The sequence below is a fragment of the Montipora capricornis genome, chromosome 14, assembly GCF_036669925.1.
Source record: "Montipora capricornis isolate CH-2021 chromosome 14, ASM3666992v2, whole genome shotgun sequence".
NCBI classification, from domain to species: Eukaryota; Metazoa; Cnidaria; class Anthozoa; order Scleractinia; family Acroporidae; genus Montipora; species Montipora capricornis.
The window spans coordinates 304700-330000 of record NC_090896.1 but is presented as its reverse complement, the minus strand read 5'-3'; the positions used below and the strand labels follow the sequence as shown (position 1 = coordinate 330000).

Here is a 25301-nt window from a genome sequence, read left to right as displayed (position 1 = left end):
CAATAAATATCCATGTCCCCCACAAGCAAGGCGACAGGTTTCAGTATGGCGCAAGGCCGTTGCAGTACAGAATGCCTTTAGACCACATGTAATTGCATGAAACTGCAAAAAATCAACATGACAAGTAATCATTGAGCCAAAATCTGTCAGCCATTGGTCAGATAATTATGCACAATAAATTTTAAAACAAAATTTACAGCAACTAGCAAGCTTTCTTTTTTCACTCAACATTCCAGTGTTTGAGCTCAGTTATAAATCACTACTTTATTTCTTTTAAACTTACTGGCTGATAATAGGCAAACAGATTTCAGCCTGACCTTCCCTCCTGTGTGATAGAAAGTTTTGCAAATTCTCTCCCTCATGATCAGTTTACCCAGATGAGAAAAATTAAAGATGCACTGTGTGCATTGCTGCAGGTAAGAGATTGTGGAATAATTGGAAAAGAAGTTACATGCATATAAAGCTGGCAACAATTTGTCACTGATCCTACAAGTCAATTTACTGATCCTGTAAATCGAATGAGAAACTGGCGCCTCTTGCCATTTGCAGGGCGACAGTACTTTTCCATGGGTGGCTGGTGATGGGTGGAATTTTTTAAAGTTGAGCCACTGAGTAGCACTTCTGCGAACAAGTAGTTTTGTATACACTGTAATTCTCTTTATTCTCCAATGCGTTTCGTGTGACTAACGCACACTTCATCAGGATTTTTTTTTTCATTCCCTGCCAAGGAAATTCCTCCATATATCATGTTCATGTGTAAGGATAAGCTTCCTACTGGTCTGGCCCGGGTTGCTTGTACTTATATGGTTAGCACTAACCAGCGTTAAATGCGGCAGATCTAAAACACAGGTCACTCGTTGCAGATCATTGTTTTACGTTTGGAAAGTAACCAAAACCCTCAATTTGGCTAAACCTAGGCCTAAGGTTGGCGTTTAGGCCTAGGGTTAGCCAAATTGAGGGTTTTGGGTTACTTTCAAAAAGGTAAAACAATGACCTGCAACGAGTGACCTGTGTTTTAGACCCGCCGCGTTAAATATCATGGAAACCTATGTGTTTTGATACCTCTTGACCAACGGTTAGCAATAACCAAGCTTCCAGCAACCGGCCCCTGTTCACTGCACACTGAACTGCCACATATACCGGTAACCAAAATACACGTAGTGGGGAGAAGTGGTAATTTTCCAATTTCGGAAAATTTTGGGCAAGATGTTTTATTTCTGTATATTCGGGAGCAATTTGAAGTTCGCCACATTGAGAGAAAGTTATTAAGATTTTATAGCATAGTCACCCGAAGAGAGAGCAGAAATATTTGGAAATAGTTAGGCCGCTGAAAAAATGTCAAAAACGGATATTTTTTGTACTGTTATTTGAATTAACTGTTGCTGCTAGAAGATTTAAAAATAATAATAATTATAATTTTCATATACCTCACTCATTTCAACGATCTCGCTATATAGAAGGCAAAGAATGAACTATCAAAATATCTTTCGTGGGAAAACCAAATGAGAAAACAACTGTCATGAGCTAAAGTACAAAAATAGGCCATAGAGGGGGACAGAGATGTCAGTGGTTTTTGCAGGTTACATTTTTCTACTGATCAGACAAATAATGCCTAATTCATATTTTTAAAAGTCTCTTTTGAATGGAATTTTCGTTAAAAATAAAATTGTGTTCCGCTTTTAAAACTGACCTCCATGCAGTTACCACCGAAACCGCGAAACATGCATTCCACGTGTCCTACGTCTGCGGGTTGTGAATACATCGGCCACATGCATCAAATGCCCATCAAATGAGACGTTCTTCGTTCGAGGTTAATTGGTAGATAATAGGAATTACAAGCCGCCTATAGCCCTCGGCTGATTAGTATGGATCAAAAGCCTAACTATTATAGAGTTGCTACAAGCTCATTTTTATTTTGCTTCTGGTGACCCTTATAAAAGTACAACCTAAATTCTAAATCCTTCTGATGACTGAAAGAAATAAAAGTTGTGTTTTGAGATGTACCTCTGTTAGTGTAGACAAGTCTCCAAGTGAAATTTTCTTTTGTGTTTCTTGATGTAAAGTCTTCATATGATGAAATGCAAACCGGAAAGCATAAGCTGTGGCAAGCCCCGGAAGCAATTTGTATTGCTGTGTTTTGTAATCGATTACTTGTGTCTCTTGCTCTCTGTAAACAAAACAAAACACTGGTCTGTTACACACTGCAATCTACCTGCTAAGCATACTGATTAAATTGGATTGAGTTAATTTCCATTTCAAAACCTCAAATTAAGAGGGAAACGTTAAGTTATTCAATAATTAATAAAACCTCACTTTCTGCCAGAGGAAACAAATGGAACAGTATACACCCAAGTAATTATACCTGTTCAAGTCAACCTCGCCCATCATCTGACGATCCAGCAACACAATTTTTTCACAATGAACCTTTATGTTTAAGTTGGTCATGAGGTCACCTTGCCCCTCAAATCCTTGGTTATTGTTGAAAAAGGTGTCTACACTTCGTACAGTTGTCCACAAACCATTTAATTTTCAAGCTTCCAGACTGGATCATCCTTGTCAACAATGAAGTTATCACAACCGCCCCCTTCTTGGAAACCTGATACCTCCTATTCAACCGATCCATCATTTTCCTCCCGAGCACAGTCCCCTTCCTATCTCCTCAGCCAATGCAAACTCCTTTACCATCTGGGTTTCTTCTGGTCAAACTTGTTACCTTTCTTCTTCCCCATCAGCCCCAACCTGTCCATGACTATGACATCACTCACAGATTCGTCTCCTTCACCTACAGCCAGCCACACCCTCTCTGCAACAACACCATCCGCACCAGACTCACACCCCTTCCCCACTTTCAGCATCAAATCCCACCAGTTTTCAAATCAGGTCATAAGAATGTTGTCACTAATTATAGAGGAGTTGCCCTACCAATTTTATCAAAGGTACTTGAGCAAAGTGTTCAGTCTAGAATTCTTAATCTGATTGGGCCACATCTAAGTCCTTCACAGCATGGGTTTAGAAAGTATAGATCCTGTGTTAAACAACTACGACATTATGTACACAATTTGGCAACGTCATTAGATGCTGGAGAACAAACTGAGTTAGTTACTAGTACAAAGCTACTAGGCCTTACAATAGCGAGCGATCTAACATGGAACGAACATGTAACTGAGATAACCAAAAAGGCTAGTAAGAGACTCTATTTCCTAACTCAGTTAAAAAGAGCGAGAGCTCCGAAACAAGATCTAGCAATGTTCTATGTATCGTGCGTGAGATCTGTTATAGATTATGCAGCACCTGTCTTTTTCAACAGTCTTCCCCAGTACTTAAAGAACAGCTTGAGAAAAGAGCAATATCAATAATAACATCAGGAAAGTGCATTGCAACTCGGCATTAATGTCACTATTCCATAATTTAAACTAAGAGTAGAGTGTAACGCAACTAGATAGTGTAACGACAACAAATAAGCAAATAACAATATGGCGTAATTGAGGGGGACACAGCCCTGTGGCAGGTTTTACGCGACTTAATAATAGGTGCACAAACTAAAAGCCTCACTTATTCCCCCACTAACGTGGGAATAGAACAAGAGTATTGGCAGAGCCTTTGTTATCTCCCCAGCACAGCAGAGGCTGGATCGGACAAGATAAAGGCAAGGATATAAGATGGCAAGACACAAGCAATGCCAAAGCTTGGGGGAAGTCGCTACGCAGACTTAACCGAACCACAAGGAGTGACCCCAGTTTATTGGCAAATAACAAACAAAAGCCCGTCTCCCGGGGAGGGAGGGTGGGAAATTTTAAAGCAAAATTGTTACAAACTGTGTACTCTCGTGCAAGCTGCCAGGATTATGCCCTGTTACAGTGTATTGAGATTTATATAGCAAGACAGTGTCTCAAAGTTCGACCAATAGGTACAGCTGTACTACGAGCTAAAGAGACGCCACGTGGCGAGCTTGTCAGCCATGAATGGGGCTAACAAATATAAGGACCAATCTAGGAAAAGCTAAGATATATCACTAGATTACTCAGCAAGATAGAAGCTAAAATACAGACATGAATAGCGTTTGTACTAACTGCTAGAATAAGGGAACATTCATTCATGAATTCAGCATTCAATATTGTTCTATTATTTATCTTACTGGATTGCGTGACGAACGAAAGCAGTCTTGCCCTCTAGGGGTGTCATGTTCCATTAACTGCGTTTTACCAGCCGGTAAAAGCGTTAATAGAAGTGGGGGTAACACCCATTTTGGAGCATCATTACGTACTATGCAGCAAGCTTTTTGATAACATTGTCAGCAATCCAAACCATAAATTGAAAGCGCTCCTTCCACCAGACTATGACAACTCACGCTATAACCTAAGACGACAGTGCCATTTTAATATGCCGAAGCTTTGTACAAACAGAACAAGAAACATTTTTATATATGCGATGTCGAAACAGTCCAGGCTGTAGTTTTATCCCACATATATACATGTATACTTTAAAAGCTAACATATTTTAACATAAATATTTTATATGGAATTTTTAATATTGTCTTAATAATCAGTTTTTGACTTATTATCTAGGATTCTAATAACAGAGATTTTGGACAAACAATTGAGAGTAAAAATGAGTGATAATAATTTTGAATGACGTTTCGATGATTCGTTCATCATTTTCAAATTCATAAAAACTAAAAACTAAAAGTTAGATTCTTGTGAGTTTTTTTGTTCAGCTGAACACTGAATCTGACTCAATCAAAGCAAAACTATTTAGTACCTAATTGTTACCCTCTACATTCTACATTGCAGTGTTTTTAATTACATGCAACAAGATTTTCACACATATTCTTAGTATATTTAAAGAACTCACAAGAATCTAACTTTTATTTTTTAGTTTTTAAGAATTTGAAAATGATGAACGAATCATCGAAACATCATTCAAAATTATTATCACTAATTTTTATCTAGGATTCATTTGTAATTTTTTAAGTATTGTGAAGTATTTGTAAATAATTGCGTAATTCAGCCTTTTGGCTGCGATGCAGTTTTAATAAACTATCTATCATCTATCTGTGGAGAAGAAATCAAGTAAAGCTTTGATCCTTGCAGTTGTGAACGCAATTTTAGCAATGCTTGGAGTCATGATGCTGGTGCAACGCTCTAACCAACCGAGCCCTTAAGCCACTGATGCTAGGAGCCGGTCACCTGCGGGCCCACATGCTCTGGTGATGAATGAATCAATGAACAAAAAGATATGCAGTATGAATGAATCATATAATTATTGAACTGTGGATATGAAATCAAGTGAAGATATGGTCCTCGCAGTTGTGAAAGCAATTTAGCAATTGCATAGAGAAGTCTGAAAATTTCCGGACTTCAATGTTGAAAGCAATTTAGCAATGAATTTTTCAGACTTCTCTAATGCAATTGCTAAATTACTTTCACAACTGAGAGGATCATACAATTATAGCTTCACTTGATTTCATATCCACAGCTCAACTAACTCCCCCCAACTAACTCTAAACCCCCCCCCCCCCCCCCCCATCCCCACACACACACACAATTTCAAACATACACTGAGGCCCCTGCGTAGGTACAGGAGAAGAATAAGTATCACATAATGTAGTAAAATTAATATCAATGCAAAAATATAATGTGCCTCAAGTGACATACCCAGGTTTAAGATGATTCTGTCTCCTTACTGCACTATACCGTACGGCAATGGTGATAGCTTTTGACAGGAACCAGAATGACTCCCAAACAATACCAACACGCACCTTACTCATGGTTCCATACATAAGTTTTGAGTTAACTGGTTTTGTCAAGGTGCCATCAGGGGAAAGCTGTTGGTGTAATCGTATGAAAATCAAATTAACGACTACAGTAACACGAATCTTAATCTGCTACAAAGCACATTGTAACGTTAATAATTATTTTGTGCTCACATAAATATGGTGTTACCACGTCTATTAAGAGGAGGGGATGACCCTACCCCTTGCTCCAACCCCTTTTTCCTACTTCTGCATTTTAGAATAATTGTAGAACAACATTATAAGCCCCTGATAGTACTAGAGGATTTTTTATTAAGTTTGCTGGAAACAACCAAAAGCTTGAACAAGTGTCAATGTCTTATGAAACCCTGACCTACATGACTGTGTTTCTGTCAATTTCTACAAAGCTTCAAAAGCCTCAACCCTTTAGCTACTTCAAGGGAACTTCCTGCAACAACAGCTAAATAAGCCAACAAAACTACTCTCTCCCAGATACACTGTACCTTTGAAAGTCCCATCAGCATTTGGTTGAGCGGAATTCGAACATGATCAAACATCAAAAATCCATTGTCAACTCCATTAAAGCCAAATTTGGGTCCAATATCCCCTATTGTTATGCCTGTTGAGAAATAAACCAAGCAATCATTCTTCAACATAATCATGTTTGAAGATAACATTATTCTGTGTGAGTGCTGTGTAGTGTAACATACAGTGCAAGCTTACAAATAGTTCACTGTTTCTGTAATCCATCCAAAAAACAACCTGAGGCACAAACAACATTATGACTGTCTCCATTGACACCAAATCCATTTCAGGAGACAATGAAGCCCAGTTATTAGGGCCCTTGCCTTTAGACCCGGACATCCCATGTTCAAGACCAATGGTTGAATTTGATCCTGCTAGTTCCTGGTTCAACTTCTCAGTTGCACTTGTAAATAGCTGACTGGTTTGCCACCACCCACTTGGAATTCTTAACAGTTGCTGTTTGTCGTTCTCTTCTCACTGTCATTTTGTCAATCATGATTCAATGGCCTTGAAAATTCAGTATGGGAAGTGGCCATATAAGTATGCATTTAATTATGTATCATCTACCTGGCATAGGTTGATGAGTTTTTCTATCTCGTAGCTGAACAATAAACATCTGTATTCCATGATCTTTGCCTTCCAATATAAGTCGAGCAGGCACAGTGGCAAAATTAGAAGACTTCCCCACTATAAACAGAGAAATCAATTTAATTTAATTTCAATTCCAAGCCTGTACTGTCTATAAACTGAGTGATTGTACATGTATATTAAATATGAAGACGGTTAACTATAGAGAATGTGATCATATGAAATAAGTAAATGTGGAAAAGGGAGCATTTAATCCATTTACCCCTAAACTGGCCATACTTAGTATTTTACTCTAATGCCAGAATATTTTACTTTGTCTAACACCAGACGATTTTACTCATCAATGGGGAACCCCCAGGAGTCAATGGGTTAATCACTCACTGAAAAATGTCCCATTAATACATGTAGGAAATTCTGACCTTGGAAATCAGTAAGTCTTTAGTTTAAGGAGGCCCAATCAGCAGTGCTTGAAATTAAACAAAATTCCAGGTTGTCCCTGTTTCAAAAGCTGGGCAACTAAACCCATAAATTTGGTTGCCCTGATAAATGTTTGGTTGCCCATTAGGAAACCCCCTACGACTAAATGCGTGCATGTTGAGATGAAATCACATTGCATTGGAGTTTGAGTATCCCAGAGTTTTGGGCGATGGGGAGTCAGGATGGCTCAGTGGAGGAAGTCAGGACAGCTCAGTAGGGGGAGTCAGGATGGCTCAGTGGGGGGAGTCAGGATGGCTCAGTGGGGAGAGTCAGGATGGCTCAGTGGGGGGAATCAGGATGGCTTAGTGGGGGGAGTCAGGATGGCTCAGTAGGGGAAGTCAGGACAGCTCAGTAGGGGGAGTCAGGATGGCTCAGTGGCGGGAGTCAGGATGGCTCAGTGGGGGGAGTCAGGATGGCTTAGTGGGGGGAGTCAGGATGGCTCAGTAGGGGAGTCAGGATGGCTCAGTGGGGGGAGTCAGGATGGCTCAGTGGGGGGAGTCAGGATGGCTCAGTCGGGGGGGTCAGGATGGCTCAGTGGGGGGAGTCAGGATGGCTCAGTGGGGGGAGTCAGGACAGCTCAGTAGGGGGAGTCAGGATGGCTCAGTGGGGGGAGTCAGGATGGCTCAGTGGGGGGAGTCAGGATGGCTCAGTGGGGGGAGTCAGGATGGCTCAGTGGGGGGAGTCAGGATGGCTCAGTGGGGGGAATCAGGATGGCTTAGTGGGGGGAGTCAGGATGGCTCAGTAGGGGAAGTCAGGACAGCTCAGTGGGGGGAGTCAGGATGGCTCAGTGCCGGGAGTCAGGATGGCTCAGTGGGGGGAGTCAGGATGGCTTAGTGGGGGGAGTCAGGATGGCTCAGTAGGGGAGTCAGGATGGCTCAGTGGGGGGAGTCAGGATGGCTCAGTGGGGGGAGTCAGGATGGCTCAGTCGGGGGGGTCAGGATGGCTCAGTGGGGGGAGTCAGGATGGCTCAGTGGGGGGAGTCAGGACAGCTCAGTAGGGGGAGTCAGGATGGCTCAGTGGGGGGAGTCAGGATGGCTCAGTGGGGGGAGTCAGGATGGCTTAGTGGGGGGAGTCAGGATGGCTCAGTAGGGGAAGTCAGGACAGCTCAGTAGGGGGAGTCAGGATGGCTCAGTGGGGGAAGTCAGGATGGCTCCAACCTGGTCCACATTGGTGGGAGAGCACTCGCCTCACCAATGCACCAACACTGTTCCCCTTGCTGTTGCTATGATGGCTACAGTTCTCCTTAGTGAATGAATGAGGGAATGAGCTATATTGTATTCCACTGATGTCTGAAGGATACTTGAAAAACTAAGGGTGCTCCTCACAAAAATCAAACTAAAACACCCTGAACAAATTCTACTCACTGTTTCCTGGCCACCATTTGCATGCTGAAAGTGTCGGGGAGTGGATGACAAATTCTTGAGTTTCCTTGTCATAGGTTGCGGTGGTCTCCAACCCACGAACATTTGAACCTGGAAATAAACATTCAGGACTTAACGAAATACCTTTATGGAGAGAGTGACATAGACATACGTACACATGTATATGTACATGTACATTTGAACTGCATAAAGAAGTATGTCATATATTTTTTAATGGCCATTAATCTTAATTAATTTAGCATGCATTTGATTTCAAGACCATATTCCAGAATAGGAATACATGGAATTAGAAGTTACAAATCACTTGTTTTTATGGAGATTCACATTGAAATTGTCAAACACCTACTAAGATGCTATTTTAAACCTATCTTTATCATCCTTGTTGTTTCAAAATGCCAGACATACCATTTTAAACCACCACTCCACGTATTCTTATTCCAGAATTGGGTCAATCAAATGCACCTGTAATGAACAGGTACAAATGTCAGACTGGATCAACTCAGATTGCTCACCTCGGATCGAAAAACGGTTTTGTAAGCCAAACTATTTGACGTTTGCCCCGATTCACCAAGGCTAGCTTAAAGATTGAGGCCTTATCATTTTTTTATGTCGATCTGAGGTGAGCAATCCAAGTTGATGCGATCCGACTTTTGTACCTGCTTTGCCCTTAATTGGCCAAATAGAGTGTATAATGAACAATAACTATTTATGGAGTTGCATTCCAGAAAAACTTGCTAAGAACTCACCATGGCCAAGTTCAGTTTGTGCATATGTTCCAATAATGTGAAGAGACTCAGCAAGAGGAAGCCATTTGGCTTTTTGCTCCTCTGTTCCCTGACTCTAAATAAATAAATAAATAATTATTGGAATTCCCATTATCTCTCAGATAGCATACTTTACATACACCATAAATGGCCAATTTCAACAGCCATATTTAAACAATAGAGTGTTTCTGTCAAGGAACTATCGGCTGACATCACACTGGTACCTAACTCCCACTCACCCAGCCACATGCTAGTGCACATCAAACAGTCCAAAACCAACCTCTTCAGACAGGACCACACAATCACCATAGCAAAGTGCTTGTCACCTATCTGTTCGGTGATGGCCATTGAGACTATCTCCTCCAAGCCCAGCCACCATCAAGCCACCCTCTGTTCGCCTTCGCTCAACCCAAACAAGAGGAACAATCCCAAAACAGAGCTCAGGACAATTCTTCAACATCGTGGTCTCCCTGCCAATAATTTCTACTCCCACAGTTTCCGTATTGGAGTGGCCACAACAGCCGCCAAAGCTGGCCCTCCACCCTGGCTCATCAAAGTTTTAGGACGCTAGAGCTCAGACTTTTATGAACGCGATATACTAAATGTACCATTTTAGAAGTACCTAGACTTTTAGCTAATACTAGTCCCTAACTTACATTAAGACAGCTAGTGCCTTCTTTAACTTTTGTTTCACTGTTTGGGAAGTCTCATAGGAGCTGAAGGTACGGCTCCCTCTGCTTCCAAGAGCCCAACTTTATTTGCCTTTTACTGTGGGGGGATTGTGTCCCCTGTCCCCCCATGCTCCACAATCCGTAGCAGGGAAGTGCAACCACTGGCTGCACTTGACCCCACAGTAAGGCTTAGCCCTTGAAGACAGGTCCGGAAAAATATCCACTCCAGGGTGTGGACCCCAGGTCCCACCTGATCTGTACTCCACCCAGGAGGGCCACCCCTCCTGGTTCCCCTTAGTTCCTAGTGACTGGGAGATATGGGCCTCACCCCTGGAGACTGATCAGGAGGGCTTCTCTCCTGGTCCCCCTTAACCCTTAGATTTAAGCGCTTCCCTGCCACCAGAATTTTGCCATTACTATTCCTGTGTTTTCTGTGTGGTACCTGGCAAGACCCCAAAATTACAAGATTACGTGTGAGGAATTTTTCGTTTGTCTTTGGAGACTGATTTTGGGGCACTTTTTCTGCCCAAATTAAGTTAGAGAGATTCGACTTTGATGTGTGATATTTCCTTCAATTCTTAACATATCAAAAATTCCTCACACAGTATTGGAGGGTATTCATCTGTGACTGAAATGCAAGAAAGTGCGGTTATTTTCACTATAAAGTGAAGGGGCAGGAGCTTCTATAGCAGACTCGGTCGTTTTGAGTTTGAACCTAAAAGGCAATTATATTAAATGCCAAAAAACTAAACTGTATTGAAATAATTCAATCTATTAGCTTTAATATGACATATAGTTTGACCCTATACAAAAAATAGCGGCGTGACAATTTCATTTTTCCACGGACACCTCATTTTCCTTTACCAAGACCTTAAATATTTCTTTGCAAGCTGTGTGTAAACCATTACATATTACACTTTCTTATCCTATAATGTCTCGCCCAGTCTTTCCATTGAACACCTCATGTTGTGCAAACTCATAAGGCCAGCAGTCTTACTCCATTTAGCAGCACCAAAATGACTGACAAACATTAGTAAGAATAAAGACTTTTTAGAATACGACAAAAATGATGCCAAAATGCAGGAAATGTCACTTGGGAGAAATTGCAACATTTCCTGGGAGGATACCCCCAGACCCCCCAGATGCCCTCACAGGCTTGCACCTTGGGCATTGAAAAATACTCCCTATTTTCCTTCAAAAAGGGTTGGAATGTTGGTGGTAAGAAAAATAATGCACAAACAGCACACACACACACACCATTAATATTTTATTCTGACAGGGTTCCCCCTAGTTTTCAGTGCAACAGGTATGGCACCTTTTCAAACCGGTAAAGCAATTGGTTAATGTTGAACGTTCTGCAAAGGATAAGGGATTTCTGAGCGTTTGCAGGCAGTAATAAGTGCTCTTACATGTACAAGTGGTAAATTTTACCGGTTACCGCCTGATAAGGACAACCCTGTCTGAAAGAAAGATGTAGTGCTGCTCTTTTAACCCATTGATGATTAGGTATGTACAACGATTTGATCATATTTCAACAACTAACTTTTCGGACTGAACAATCAAAGAGACTATTAGTATTTTACAAACAACAAGCAAGATGCAATTGGCTGTTTCTGTTTTAGTTTAACTCAATAACATTGAACTCTGTACCTTTGTTACTGATTGAGTTAACTGCTTGTTTGTGTGCTTCGCATCCGATCAACACATCTTTTCCCTCCTCCTTTTTCTGGAATCAATTAGATTTTCTGGCGACACTTGCAATTAACTTGCCATCCAGTCATATTTGTTGTGGCTTACTATACGTGCACATTTTGTCTGAGAAATTTATTCTGATGGTGAAGTGAGTCTTTTTGCCTGCCCCCATCCCATATGATCTACATGTAATTAATAATGGTAATTGAACTGAGTGGAGTCCAATTTGGTCTGAAATCATACGTGTGATTTCAAAATCGAACGAGCGCGCAGCGCAAGTTCGATTTGAAATCACAAGTATGATTTCAGACCAAAATTGCACAACACAAAGTTCAATTACCACTTTATTACAGCCATTAATAAACTCTTCCAATTGGAAGTGGTTTCATATACAGGTTCCAAGATAAACCCCTAGAAAATCGAGCTTGAACATTTCAGGCGCAGTTCACCGTCTGCTGAATAACTCTGCCCCCTACTTGAAAGCCAATTATGCTGAGCCAATCAGCATTCGGGTATGTGCTAAGGAAGCAGATCACATGTGAAGGCTGTCAATTGACACCCAGTCCTTTCATGTGTGAATGACATGATACGTCAATCAGTTTTCGCAAGAATAATAATAGGGCGGGAAACAAAGAAAAGCAATTTTAGCAGTTTTAAAATTGAATTTTTAGAATTTTTTTCGGGAAAAATTACTTCACAGCCCACCAATTTAAGAGGTGCAAAAACAAAAAATTTGAGTGAGAAACCCAAATTTACTTTTACCGAGACCTTAAGATAAGCAATTATAACTTGTTTTCAGAATTTCATGATAAAAATCGGGAGGGTTGGAATGTCTGCTGTCTTTCAATGCTTCAGTTTAGGGGAAAACGTAGCCGACTTCTCTGAATGAAGAAGCTGATGCTTTTCGCTGGCTGTTGATGCTTAGTATTGAAACGACTGGTACCCTGTATCCCGTAAGTTCCAGGAGTTTATATTTCCAGTTCATTTTGTGGTCCTTGTGCTTTGCACTTTCAAAGTGATCATAAATTAACGTGGAAAAGTTCTGGCCTTAATTAGCAAACTGAGCATGATATTTTTTTCAGTGGCAAACCTTTTTGCCAGAGGAGATCACGACTGAAAAGTAAAAACAGTCTCATGTAAAGGTAGGGAGTCAGGGTGGCTTCGTGGTTATCTATCGAGCCTCCCACCACTGCTAGCCGGGGTTCAACTCTGGGCCCGGCTTGCACGTGGGCTGAGTTTCAGTCGATCTCAACCTGACTCGAGGGTTTTTCTCCGGGGACCTTTCATCACAATCAACTTACAGCTAATTAACATCTAGCTGTGGTGCTGTGCTCCGACATCAACATGGACTGTATAGCGGCAGCCAGAGGCGCCCTTGTATGCTTTCAGCCCGATATCGTGAGCTGCACCCTTCGTAATTCAGTCCTCAAGACTGCAAGTAAAGGGTGATTAGCACTGCCAATTATTATTAATTCTATGACCATCATCCTTAGGATGGAAGGGGTTTACTACGTGTATACGTACACTGTATGAAGTTCTGTATAACTTAGACAATGTATGTACTAGGACATACGGTGGTGTAATTTGTACATGTACAGTGTCTACCTTAATTGTTGGAATAAACATTGACTTGCTTAAACCATATGCAGCAATTGTTCCTGAAGATCTGCAACAGGAACCAAAGGATAAAATAAACCAAAGAAATTGAACACAATAACTACTCATTAAGGAATGTCAGTTTTTATGCTTGGTTCAAAATATTTCAAACTACAATTCAATTTTGATTTTTCCTTTGTTTCAGATTACATGTATGATGCTGATGAATATTAGACAAATACATATCAGAATAAAATAAATTAAATTAGCAAATGAAAATAGAAATATATGCACCTTTCCAAAATAGTAATCTCCTCTTCATTAGTGATGTTATACTTCTTTACAAGCTCCAACAGGTGCATACTTTTCTGACAACTTCTTTCATAGATGCGGCTACGGTCCAGTACGTAACTATCATCATTGTTTAAGACTGGGTCAGTTAACAGCAAGGATTCTGAAAAAAGAAAAAGCAGTTGTCACTCTGTTGGCTCCCAACCCTCTTAATAAACGAGGGCTTATACTGAATTTTTAGATAATTATTTGTCTTATCCTTTAAACATACATGTATCTACTGCATAAAACAATATCATACAGCATATGCTATGAAACTTATCCCCACCAGGATTTAAAAAAAATGAAATTTGATATATAGAATCTAATACATGTAGATCGTTTTTCACTGTCACGCAACAAAAAAAATCGAAACCTTTCAATGATGAAATACATGTAAGCCAAAAACTTGAAATGTTGCAGAAGAGAAATTCACAAATCACCTCTCCAATTCCCAGGTCTGTGCGATACTTCATTTCTGAGTCATTTATCGAAGCGTTTCACGCAACTTTATGGAGTTTTGTATGGAGCCGCCATGTTGGTGCACCACTGATGCATACCAATACGGTGGCCGGAAATCAACACGAACATCTGGAATTCACTTAGAGATGAAAATGCTTACTTTTCGCTCATGAGCTAAAATACATGTGTATGAACACATCTCCTAATGTGCTTGAAATTCTCAAACTGCTGAGATTCTTAGGCATAGACAATTTTTTTAATCAAACAACTTTGTATCATGGTGTCACGCAAGGTGACAAATTAGAAATTCAAAATGCTGTATTTTCAAAACAAAAGACGTCATGGAACAGGAAACTTGAAAAAATATGTATTTCTATGTCATTTTCAACTTCCTATAGATAAAAATTTAAAACACCTAGCAATTTTAATTTTAGGATTTAATGACATCACTGTGAAAACCATCAATAGACAAAAATATGATACAAAGAAAGTTCTTAACTTTTGGAAGAAATCTATCAAACAGGAAAGTAAATATACTAATGTACACCTGTGAAACAGTATTTATATATTTGAAAAAAAAGTGCATTGTAGCACAGGTTTGTTCATTTTCCCTTTTGAGAATGCTTCATCCACAGAATTAGGAAACAGCATTTCCCATTCAATTTTGGTTTGAATTAAGGGACTATACAGTACAATAATTATTTATATGAACAACATAATATTACATTTCAACCACAGATGTAAATGGAAGGAGGCATTTGAGAGCAAGGGGCTGAAGGTGAATTTCAGGAAGACAAAAGTGGTAGTGAGTGGGGCAGTAGGTGAAGTGTCTGTGAGTAAGGTACATGTAGATCCATGTGGTATTTGTGGGAAGCAAGTAATGGCAAATTCAGTGTTGTGTGTGAAATGCGGAAAATGGATCCATGGCAGATGCGTGAAAGTAAAGAGGGTGACCCCGAGGTTGGGGAGAGCTTTCCTCTTTCTATCCCTTCGTTTTGTCATTTTTTTCCAGATCCCGCTCAGCTTTTTCTCCCATTTTATCCCATGACATGTCACTCACTTGAACTTGAACTCCAACCCACTGTAAACCTCTCAATTACTTGTTCTTGGTCTTGACCACTGAGCTAACGTATCAAGTTGCTAATTCCCACCTTGAAAATGATATTTACTTTGAATTCTGGCTGACTATTTACATAACAATGATACGTAATTATATACACGTGCCGCGCCAAGCACCTAAAATCGAACTTACACTCGTAGGTTACCGTTCTGAGATCCCCCCTTTACTACTCTTGAAACAACCCATCCCTTTAATAATGCTAACCGTAACTCTAATTACGACTAAAGGCACTGTTTAGGCTTAAGGTTAGTCCTTGTGATAGATTTAGGTTTTCCAGTAGTGCTGTGAAATGTGACCTGCCTTCACCTTCATGCCCCGTGCCTGCGGCACACTTATAAGTTCACTGCATGGAAGACTGTACCACGCTTACAGTCTGATTGGTGCATCTTTCATGGGAAACTTTAATGCACAAGTTCATTGCAATTAAAATCGTTTCATGTTTCCCTTCTTTTAAAGCAAACTTGTGTCTTTGTAATAATCAAGATGGCTACCGAAGTAAAGGCATCAGCAAAGGGAGATTTGAAAATTTGGAAATTGTCCCTGCTTTATAGCCTATCCCGAGCAGTGCATAGAGCGGTGCAAAGAAAACAATTTACTTTCGTCGTCCGTGTCCAAAACCCGCGTGGAAACGCAGTCAGTTGGCAAAGAAAAAGTGCATCAGGAGATGGATCTGTTTTGCGATGCTCAAGAAAAAACTGCAATGGATAAACTTCAATCCGCCAGAAAACATAATTTTCTGACAGTAAACTTCCTTGAAAAAATATTAGCCCTAGCTACCTGAGGCCAGAAAGTTTACAATATTGCCTTCAAGACAAGGGGAACATCATCTTCACAGTTAACCATCGCCTAAATTTTGTCGCCCAGACAAACGAGCCCACAGCAGGGCATTGGAAAGACATGATGGGGAGTGAAACGAAGTATGCCTCATACGGGAACATCCATAGATCTCTACCAAAGTTATTTATTTGAAAGGATCATTGAGCATATTGTCGATCTCTACAAAGAGCGATAAATCGCAAAAGCTCACTAAATGCACCGTTTGTGATCCTGAATACAGGAAAGGAAGAAAACATACACTGTACAGTGTCTTGGCGAATTCGCAAGCAGACAGAAAGAACAATTTCATGATAAAAAGTGCAGGTAGCCATTAATTTTTTTATGACAGTACTTTTATTTGGTCAGTTTGTTATGTTTGAGAATCTGAACCCTATTACAACTATTGCTGGAAACTCCACTTCTTTCACTTATTCTAAATTGAAAAAATGGGTAAAATTGTGGGAAAAGTGCCGAAATTGCAGGAAAAAATGTTGGATTTTCCCTTATTTCACTCAGAAGTTCGACCGGTTTTTTTAAAGTCCATATGGACTTAAAAACAAAAAACCTGTTAGAAGAAAGAACAAAGCTCAACAGCCCCAAAGGACGTCTATTGTTATTGCTATTGTTTTCTTGAAACAAAGGAGCGTCTGCATAATGAAGTAGGGACCTGTGCGCAAATCTTGCCCGGGTAACTGAATTACATTTACATTCACATTTATAAGCCAGACAGATGTATCTCGTTCACGCCTGAATTTTTCAGTATTTCCATTCGTTTACTGCTAATGTGACGATCATGCAATGATCTTAAATCTAAAGATAATTCTGGCTTGGAGGCTACTGGTGTACCATAACTATATTAAAGCTTATAGGCCTCAGGATGTGTGAGTTTCAACTTACCAAGGTATCTTTTCCTCTCTGTTTTCTCCCGCCCTCCATAAATCAAGTATGTCAACTCCGTAGGGTTAAAAGAAGCTTTCTCTCGTTCCCTGGCTAAATCAGGGTTCACGTTTGCAGCACTCGTGGCCATGTTGACGCTTCAAGAAGATCAGAAGACCGTCCTTGATTTTTGCCTCGTCACGCACTGTGAGGAGAGGCACAATTTAAGACAAACTGCACAAGTAACCATGGACTACGCATGTCCACTCTGCCGTCACGCAAGGTGAGGAGGTGCACTGCTCGGAAGGGGTTTGGGCTTTTTCAACAGTTACATAATAACCTCAGTCAGGAGTAATAGGCTCCTGCCTCAGTCTGCATTACACTGACCTGATGGTGATTTAAAGTCATTCCCAGGCACCTCATGTCCAAGGGCACTTTGAGATATGGAAACAAATCTTTACCCTGGCACCCGACTTCAGGAGACTACGAACAAAATAACCAATATGCCAATGTGACGCTCTAACTAATTGAACTCAGAAGACACTGATGTTAGGAGCTGGTAATTTGCAGTTTTAAATGTTCCAGTGATGAAAGATCAACAAACAATATGATTTTTGAAATGAATCATATATTTAACTGCGGATATCATGAAATCAAGTGAGCTTTGATCCTCGTCTGGATCCTCGCAATTTTAGCAATTGCGTAGAGAAGGTGCAATGCTCTACCAACTAAGCTATGAAGCCTTATAGTTGGGAGCAGGTCAATTTGTTAGGATCATGAGTTCCCGTTAAAGGAATGAATGAAAGAAATGTAGAAATTTAAAGTCGGGCTATAATATACGAAAAAGAGAAATGACCCTCGCACTTTACTGGACAATTTTCTATCTCGTGAATTGGTTTTACCAGGGATGGCGCAGTGGTGAGAGCACTCGCCTCCCACCAATGTGGCCCGGGTTCGATTCCCAGACTCGGCGTCATATGTGGGTTGAGTTTGTTGGTTCTCTACTCTGCACCGAGAGGTTTTCTCCGGGTACTCCGGTTTCCCCTCTCCTCAAAAACCGACATTTGACTTGATTTACTTTCATTGTTCATTTCAATTTACAGTGTCCCCAATTAGCGCTCCAGCGCTAGAACGACTAGACACTTAAATAAAGTTCCTTTCCTTTCCTTTCCGTTTACGGTACAGCAAACCACCTTGAGTTTGTAGAATGCCATGGTTAATATGTGCCCATAATTTGGGTACACAATAACCATGTTGCATTACAAAATAATTAAGATAGTAGGCGCACTCTCATTGGTTAATAGCTGTGTTTAGACATCATACGAATTTTGATTGGTGATATGCCGTCAGACGCGCGTTTTGATTGGCTGGTAGGAAATATGAGCGTTTATCAAGAAAATCTGTTTTAATCAAGAATTTTCATTCATTTGTTTCCTTCATTTGTCGAATTATCTTTGAGAAAGATTTTATGAAAGCAATAGAGAACTTTTTTCCTTGTTTCCATAGCCTCATCTAAACATTCGGGGAACTTGGGAGAATTTTCAACAGTTATGAAAATCATAGACTGCGTCTCGGGTTTGCAAAAGTCTCTCGAATTCTCAAAACTCCCCCTCGTGTTTAGATGAGGCTATGGAAACACGGAAAATGTCCTCTAATGGTTAATTATTAACGTTTTAAAATTAAAATCACCGACGTGTAATTTGCACGAGGAATAAAGAGCTTCTTCCTATCATTGTGTGCCATGGTTAACATATGCCCATTCTTAATTTTGTAGAATGCCACGGTTGATATGCCCATAATTTGGGTACACGATAACCATGTTGCTCTATTAACCTTTTTTAGAGCTTCTTCCCATCTTGTTGATTTGTTTTCTATTAGCCCATTTCTCCGTGGCACTTCCGTGAAGGAAATCGTCTCAGTTAAGTCTGTAAAATGCCATGGTTAACATATGCCCATAATGTGGGTATACGACGGCCTTGTTGCTCTATTAGCGTTTTGGATTAAAATCACCGTGTACTAATTTGGACAAGGAATTAAGACCGCTTAGCCACGTCCTTGCTACTGCTTTAATACAGTATAGGACCGAAAGCTTATCTCTGACAATGAAGCAATGGCAGAGGCATGGCCAGAGGCATAAATTGTGCCTCTGGCTAATGAATAAAAGTGAAAAAGACAGGTGAAGTTTCAGAAAAAATGTTTCAGACAAGAAACCAATCATGCAAAGCTTGAAACCCAGAAGAAGTTGCAGATTTTGGTTCATCCCAACAGATTCTATTGATGAATCCATTAACTGCAGAGATCTGTACCGTTGATGGATTTTGCTTTGAGTCCGTTGCTGATCTCAGACTAACAGACAGGTTAAGCTACATCTCAGACGCTTGTGGTATACCGTAAAGACACTTGTGCCTAGTCACAATTCTCCATCTTTTGACGTTGCGTCATTCAATAACAGCAATCGAAGCAAGCATCTCCGGAAAACTCAGTAGAGAGCCTGCCAATGTTTCGTGGATATTTTCAAACCAAATAGTATTTACTTATTTGCACTTGGAGTCACATTAGCAAAAAGAAACGAATTTCATATTTGACGAGTGGATGGTTTTTGGCAACGGCTGTCTCCGCCGCAAGGCACCAAGCACCCAGTCATTAATCACTCGTCAAATCACATCGGACTGGCGCCATACTGCATCTAGCCGACATTGCATTGATTCATGTTTCAGTTTATTGCCATTGTCATGGGGTATTTCCTGTTTTGGATCTTAGGTAGACAAATTGCCAGCATGAAACTGAGCAATGTCATCTAAAAACAGATTCTTAACAAGAACTTTGGTACATCGGTACGAGAGGAATGCGAACAAATAGGAGAAATTGAGAGCTATTGTGTTGCACACAAGAATAACATTCTGCACGGTATAAGAGCTCCGTCAGCGTATTCGAAAAACATTTCAGAGAACACCTCTTTTGCATCTTGCTGCTTATCGTTGAAATAAGAGAAATATAGAACGCGGCAGTTATGATATAATGTCTTTTATAAGGTCAGCCCTGCTTATGACTTTGATGATCACATGTAATGGAATTTCCACTGGATTGCCCACAAAAGCCCCAAGCAAAGAAGTTCAATCAACCACAATGAAGACAACAGGTTCTGAACCCAAAGGTATGAAAATGAGAATCGTCTGACTAAAACCTCTACAGAGTAGTTCTGAGGCAGAACAAATGTAATCGCCTAAAATACGTCATCAAGTTAATGCTCTTGAATTATCTTGGTAATGCTATCGCTAATTTATCAACGTTCTTTATATCCTTCGTTTTGTCGACGTGGCCACGCAATGATACAGTACGCAATTGCAAATGTAATTACTAGTAACCTCAATGTTTAGAGATTGAAGAAAGTAGCTATTTGGGCTGGCATTCAATGTCAGTCACATGACTAGACTGGCAAGGTCTTCGAAAAAGGCGAATGTTGACAAAACTGAGCTTTGTTTGCGATTTTCATGCAGCACCAGCGCGAGCAAAAAATCCCTCGTGTAGCCAGCCACACATGATATTCTAAAAGCTGCTCGCGTCAGCTCATGATTCAAAATGGGTCACCAGAAATAAACAAATACCGCTAATTTCGCTCATCTTTCTTCTAATTCCCATATATATGGAATATAAATAGACATACATCTCCAATTCACAAAAACTATGAAAAGTTAAACAAACGGTCACTTAAATCCGTTTGTGTTGGACTGTACCTCCATTCGCGCGCGGACTCGAATGAGCGGGTGACGCATGCGTAAATACTGATCTTGTAACCCCTTCATTTTTCCTGATGTTGCATATTCTTGTCACCACAGCGCTCGGATCAACCCAAGGCTCTGGGAAACTCTATGTAGGAGAACATGCGCCGTAAGGGCTCCTATAGCCAAAAATTGGCTATTTGAACCTTACGGCGCCTGCTCACTCTTCGTGCTAACGTGAATGCACCAATTAGAGACGCTTTTGATTGTTCTTCATGAAAACCAATGAGAAGACACCTTGTTTCAGGGTTCCCCAGAACTCTTCACTCCCTCAGTCAAGAGAAGAGCTCTGGGGTCCAGATTGGATCTTGCAACTTTACTCGTTTATATCACTGCTTCCGGGCGGTGATTTTTTCTCATTTTTTGCATGTTAGCTTAGATTAATTTTGAACGTTTGTCTTTCAAATTAAAAAAAAATCTGTAGGTTAAAAGTTGTAATTTGATACTCTGTTCTTACCTTAACTAGCCACATGTCGTTGCAGTGCTTTATGGCAGCGATTCAGACACAATAAGTTCTGATTGCTGCAAGATATGCTCCAGAGCTCCACAAACGGTATTTTGTTTGAACAATGCCGCTTATCTCATTTCTCGTTGCAGGTGAACAAAGTCCATTTGGTGAACAGACGTGTGAAAATGAACTGGACCGGTGGGCCTGTACTTTCGAAATTATGTTTAGTAGGAAGGGATGTAACTCAATCATAATCTCAACTTTGTGTCGATTTTCCTGCAACGCATGTAAGAAAACTTCTATTCTATTTGTCAGCTAAAAGGGGTACCATTTGGTGAACAGCCCTGTGAAAATAAACTGGATCAGTGAGCATGTGGGAAGGGATGTATTTCAATCATAATCTCAATTTTATGTAGATCCTGCATCGCATGTAAGGAAACTTCTATTCTATTTGTTAGATAAAAGGGGTGCCTTTCAAAAAAATTGCCTAAATCATCGTTACGTCCTAGGTGATTACGTTTATTTTAGGCCGACTAGTGAAAGCATTTTAATCCTTTTAAGTCAAGTCAATGGAATCTTTGTTTATACAAGTGAAACTCCTCAGGATTAAATAAAGCATTATAAAATATATACACCATCTACCAATCTACACTCTAAGTACATATATTACAATTCTAATCTATAACTCACAATTTATAATTTAAAGAGTAATAAAGTAAAAATTATTTAACTTGCTTTCCAGGAGTGCCGCGTGTATTAAAATACTGATTATAGCTAATAGAAGCCGCTGCAGCCTGAACGAAATGCACTCAGAGTACCTGCTTGCCGCAATTCGATAGGCAGGCTATTCCATAGCACCGCGCCAATATAACCAAACCTATTTTTCAGAAAATTAGTGTGCGGCTTTGGAACGACCAGTTTGCACTCGGAGTCTCCCAAGCAATAGGTAGTGTTAGAGAGAATTCGTGACATATACGTTACTTCCAGTCAGCGAGATCTACTTCCGTTTTGATTGTGTTGTGTTGATTGTGTAATTAAATAAATCAGTTGAGTATTGTCTAGGAAAATCTACTCCGTCAATTTGAATATTTTCCTGTTTGTCTGTTACTGAAACTGACAGATAAGCTGAAATCTGATCCCAACTTTTTCCATTTACTTATTTTAATTAACGATGTCGTTTTTTGCAGGCTGAGAGAGGAATCTTCACAAGCGGTCAGGATACGAAAGATTTAAAGATGGAACTGAAGCAACAGCTCATGCGGACAATTATTTAAGTAGTGTTCCGCAGCATATATACTAAGTAAAAATACAAGTAAATTGTGATTGTAAAAACATCGATCTGAATGTAAACGAATCGACTATTTTTTAAAGAACATGCGTTGAAATACCACATTTTCGAGCTCAGTTTGATAAAAATTTTCCGAGATCAGTGGCTTGGAAAATGCTTAGAATTAAAGCTTAATACCTCTTTTTGAAAAGCCGTATGCCTAAGTGATCAGTGATCTCATAGCCTGCGAGAGCATCCCGTTTTTCCAGCTCTAGTAAGTTTCACCCACTTAGAGTGAAACTTGTAGACCCGAAAAAACCTATGATCTTTATTGACCAAAAAATAGCACTTGGTGTTGAGCCGCCTTTTTCGGTCATTTTCTCCATTCTGCTTTGCGCCATTCGTCAGTTTCACAGACAAGCGATGTATAAGGTCCCACGAAATGCTTACGATTATACACTCACGGAAAAAAAGAAATGTGTGTTGTAGGAATATAGTGTAGAGTATAATCATAGTTAGTAGTACTAACTATGGTATAATCAACAAAATATAATAATTTGAAAAGTAAACATAACTAATTCTCTCCATACTATAAAGGAATTGCAAAGGAAGAGGCAAGTTAGCTAAGAATTGAAGTTTACGTTGGTTCACGTACGTTGTGGCCCCGTGAGGGAGAAGGGGGTACTCCCTTATATGGGCTATATAGGTATGTGCGGCCTCAAAGGGTAGGGTTTTTCAGCCGTTTTGGTCATAAATAGGGTATCGATTTTGGCCAATTTTCCGCCATTTTGGTCATAAATAGGGTATCGATTTTTGCACTCTAGTCTTGAATTCGTTTTTTATTTAGAAGCTACTTCTTTATCATGTAACCTACACCTAATAAAAGCAGATAAACACTGCCTTTAACATTGGTCTGAACTAGGGAAATAATTATAAGGCAGGTCTGCAACAGGGTATTGATTTAATGGTCAGGTCATAAATTGGGTATCAAATTTTTGGTCAGGTCATAAATAGGGTTAGGGAAAATCGCAGATTTCGGTCATGCCTGTCATGCCGGTCACGCCTGTGATAAATTGGGCATCAAATTTTTGGTTACCCACAAGGCGTTATCTCGTTCAACATTAACGATGTATTGAACAAAAATGAAAACAAATCAAATAACCCTGTTCAAGCTACAGTTCCCAAAAAAGATATCTTAATCTTGTTAGCCTACTTAGGTCTTCACAGTAACCAAGTCACGAAACGTCTGAAATCCTGCGTATACAATTTCTACTCTTTCGTCAATCTCAAGATCATATTCCAAAACACACGCCGCTTCAACTCCTTTTTCCCATACAAAGATCGCTTGAACCGATCTCAGAGGTCCAAGGTCGTCTATAAAGCGGTCTGCTGGAACTGCGATGAATTCTACATTGGCAAACCAAAACGAAGACTCTACGACAGAAAAACAGATCATTTCAAGGCCCTAGCTAAAAGTGACCATTCATCAGCCATTGCTGATCATGTGAAAACCACTGGCCACGACATTAAATGGGATCACTTTGACATTTTAGCGTCCGGAAAAACTGACTTTCACTGCAAAATTAAAGAGACTTTGTTCATTCAAGAGCTAAAGCCTTCCCTTAATGTCAATATTAGTAGTGAGAAGTTTTTGTTGTTTTAGCTATTACTTCTCATTATGTCTAGACACGTACTGCTGCAGATCATTTTTCTCAGTCTAGGTTCCAGACCCCTATTGTCTACGATATATATATATATATATATATACAGTTTTCAAAAATTGTAAAGGTCACTTTTGAAAATGTGTGTTGACTTGCATACGAAACGTCAAGTTTTATAAAAATGCGTTTGAATACAATGTTTATCACCGCTGTTTTTGTTATTTTCTTAATCATAAATAGGGTTAGGGGAAATCGCAGATTTCGGTCATAAATAGGGTAAGGGTTTTGGGAAGCGGGCCGCACACCCCTACCCAATTTTTCTTGGAGAACCCCCCCCCCCCCTCCTTCCCCCCTTCCTCTGGGGTTGTGGCAGACCAAGAGGAATGTGAATTCTAACCCTTGATCGAGTAGTTTTTTTTTGTATTCGTCCGTATATTTCCTCTAAGCCAGTAGAGATCTCGTAACACCTCCCTACTAATAAGCTACTTTAAGGGCTACTCTTTACCCCAGTTCAAGTTGATAAAAAAAGATGGCTAATAACCTAAATAAAAACAGAAGTTGCGCGCAGTCTTGTCTTCCTTCAATCACGCGTGGTCATGTCATTAACCGGAAGTGACGTAGAAAAGAGAACTAAAAAATCCGTCCCCGATAAGATTTCTTGTGAGAGCATGTTAGTACTACATTACAAACTGATTTGTTCGACCCTTTCGCTTGAAAAATACCGGGAAAAAAACCACGTCCTCCAAGGAAACATCTTCCTTACGTAACCCTTTCCAGTATCCCCCACATTTGAATTATAATTATATAGACCGCTAAAGCCGCTGTCACGATCTCTGTCGACCGCTTTCTAATACAAAACAACCATCATGGAAAGAAACGAAGATTCTTAATTAAATAGAAGAATGCCGCATCGATGTGTGGCTGGTGGTCATCAAGCGTGGACTTTTTCGCTGGACCTCTATCACTTATCTGTGCAAAACGAAGTAGTCGCTGTGATCAATGAATAAAACTGGGTTTACAGTTCGTAATTTTTTCGCTTTCAGACGACGTGCGCAAATTGTCCTGTCCGTTTTTGTGCGATGTTCCGCCTTAAAT

General features: G+C 40.2%; 1 protein-coding gene, 1 long non-coding RNA gene and 1 pseudogene across 2 annotated transcripts in view; 2 read left to right on the top strand and 1 right to left on the bottom strand.

Moving 5' to 3' along the window:
* Window positions 1-17278, bottom strand: part of LOC138033772 (peroxisomal acyl-coenzyme A oxidase 1-like) — a 23912-nt gene extending 6634 nt beyond the window's left edge. The window contains exons 1-10 of the mRNA XM_068881587.1: window positions 17073-17278; window positions 13742-13901; window positions 13457-13517; window positions 9471-9564; window positions 8707-8814; window positions 6845-6964; window positions 6256-6371; window positions 5655-5824; window positions 2005-2167; window positions 1-102 (exon numbers count right to left, since the gene is read on the bottom strand). The exon at window positions 1-102 is cut by the window's left edge and continues 89 nt beyond it. Of these exons, the coding sequence (XP_068737688.1) occupies window positions 1-102; window positions 2005-2167; window positions 5655-5824; window positions 6256-6371; window positions 6845-6964; window positions 8707-8814; window positions 9471-9564; window positions 13457-13517; window positions 13742-13901; window positions 17073-17202 (1224 nt within the window). The 5' untranslated portion in view covers window positions 17203-17278. The remainder of the gene's footprint in view (window positions 103-2004; window positions 2168-5654; window positions 5825-6255; window positions 6372-6844; window positions 6965-8706; window positions 8815-9470; window positions 9565-13456; window positions 13518-13741; window positions 13902-17072) is intronic.
* Window positions 2527-4554, top strand: LOC138033773 (uncharacterized; annotated as a pseudogene).
* Window positions 17279-19807: 2529 nt separating the features above from the next.
* Window positions 19808-23443, top strand: LOC138032548 (uncharacterized). Its single transcript, XR_011128399.1, has 3 exons — window positions 19808-20205; window positions 21428-21565; window positions 22466-23443. It is a non-coding gene; the product is annotated as an uncharacterized lncRNA (long non-coding RNA).
* The last annotated feature ends 1858 nt before the right edge of the window (window positions 23444-25301 follow it).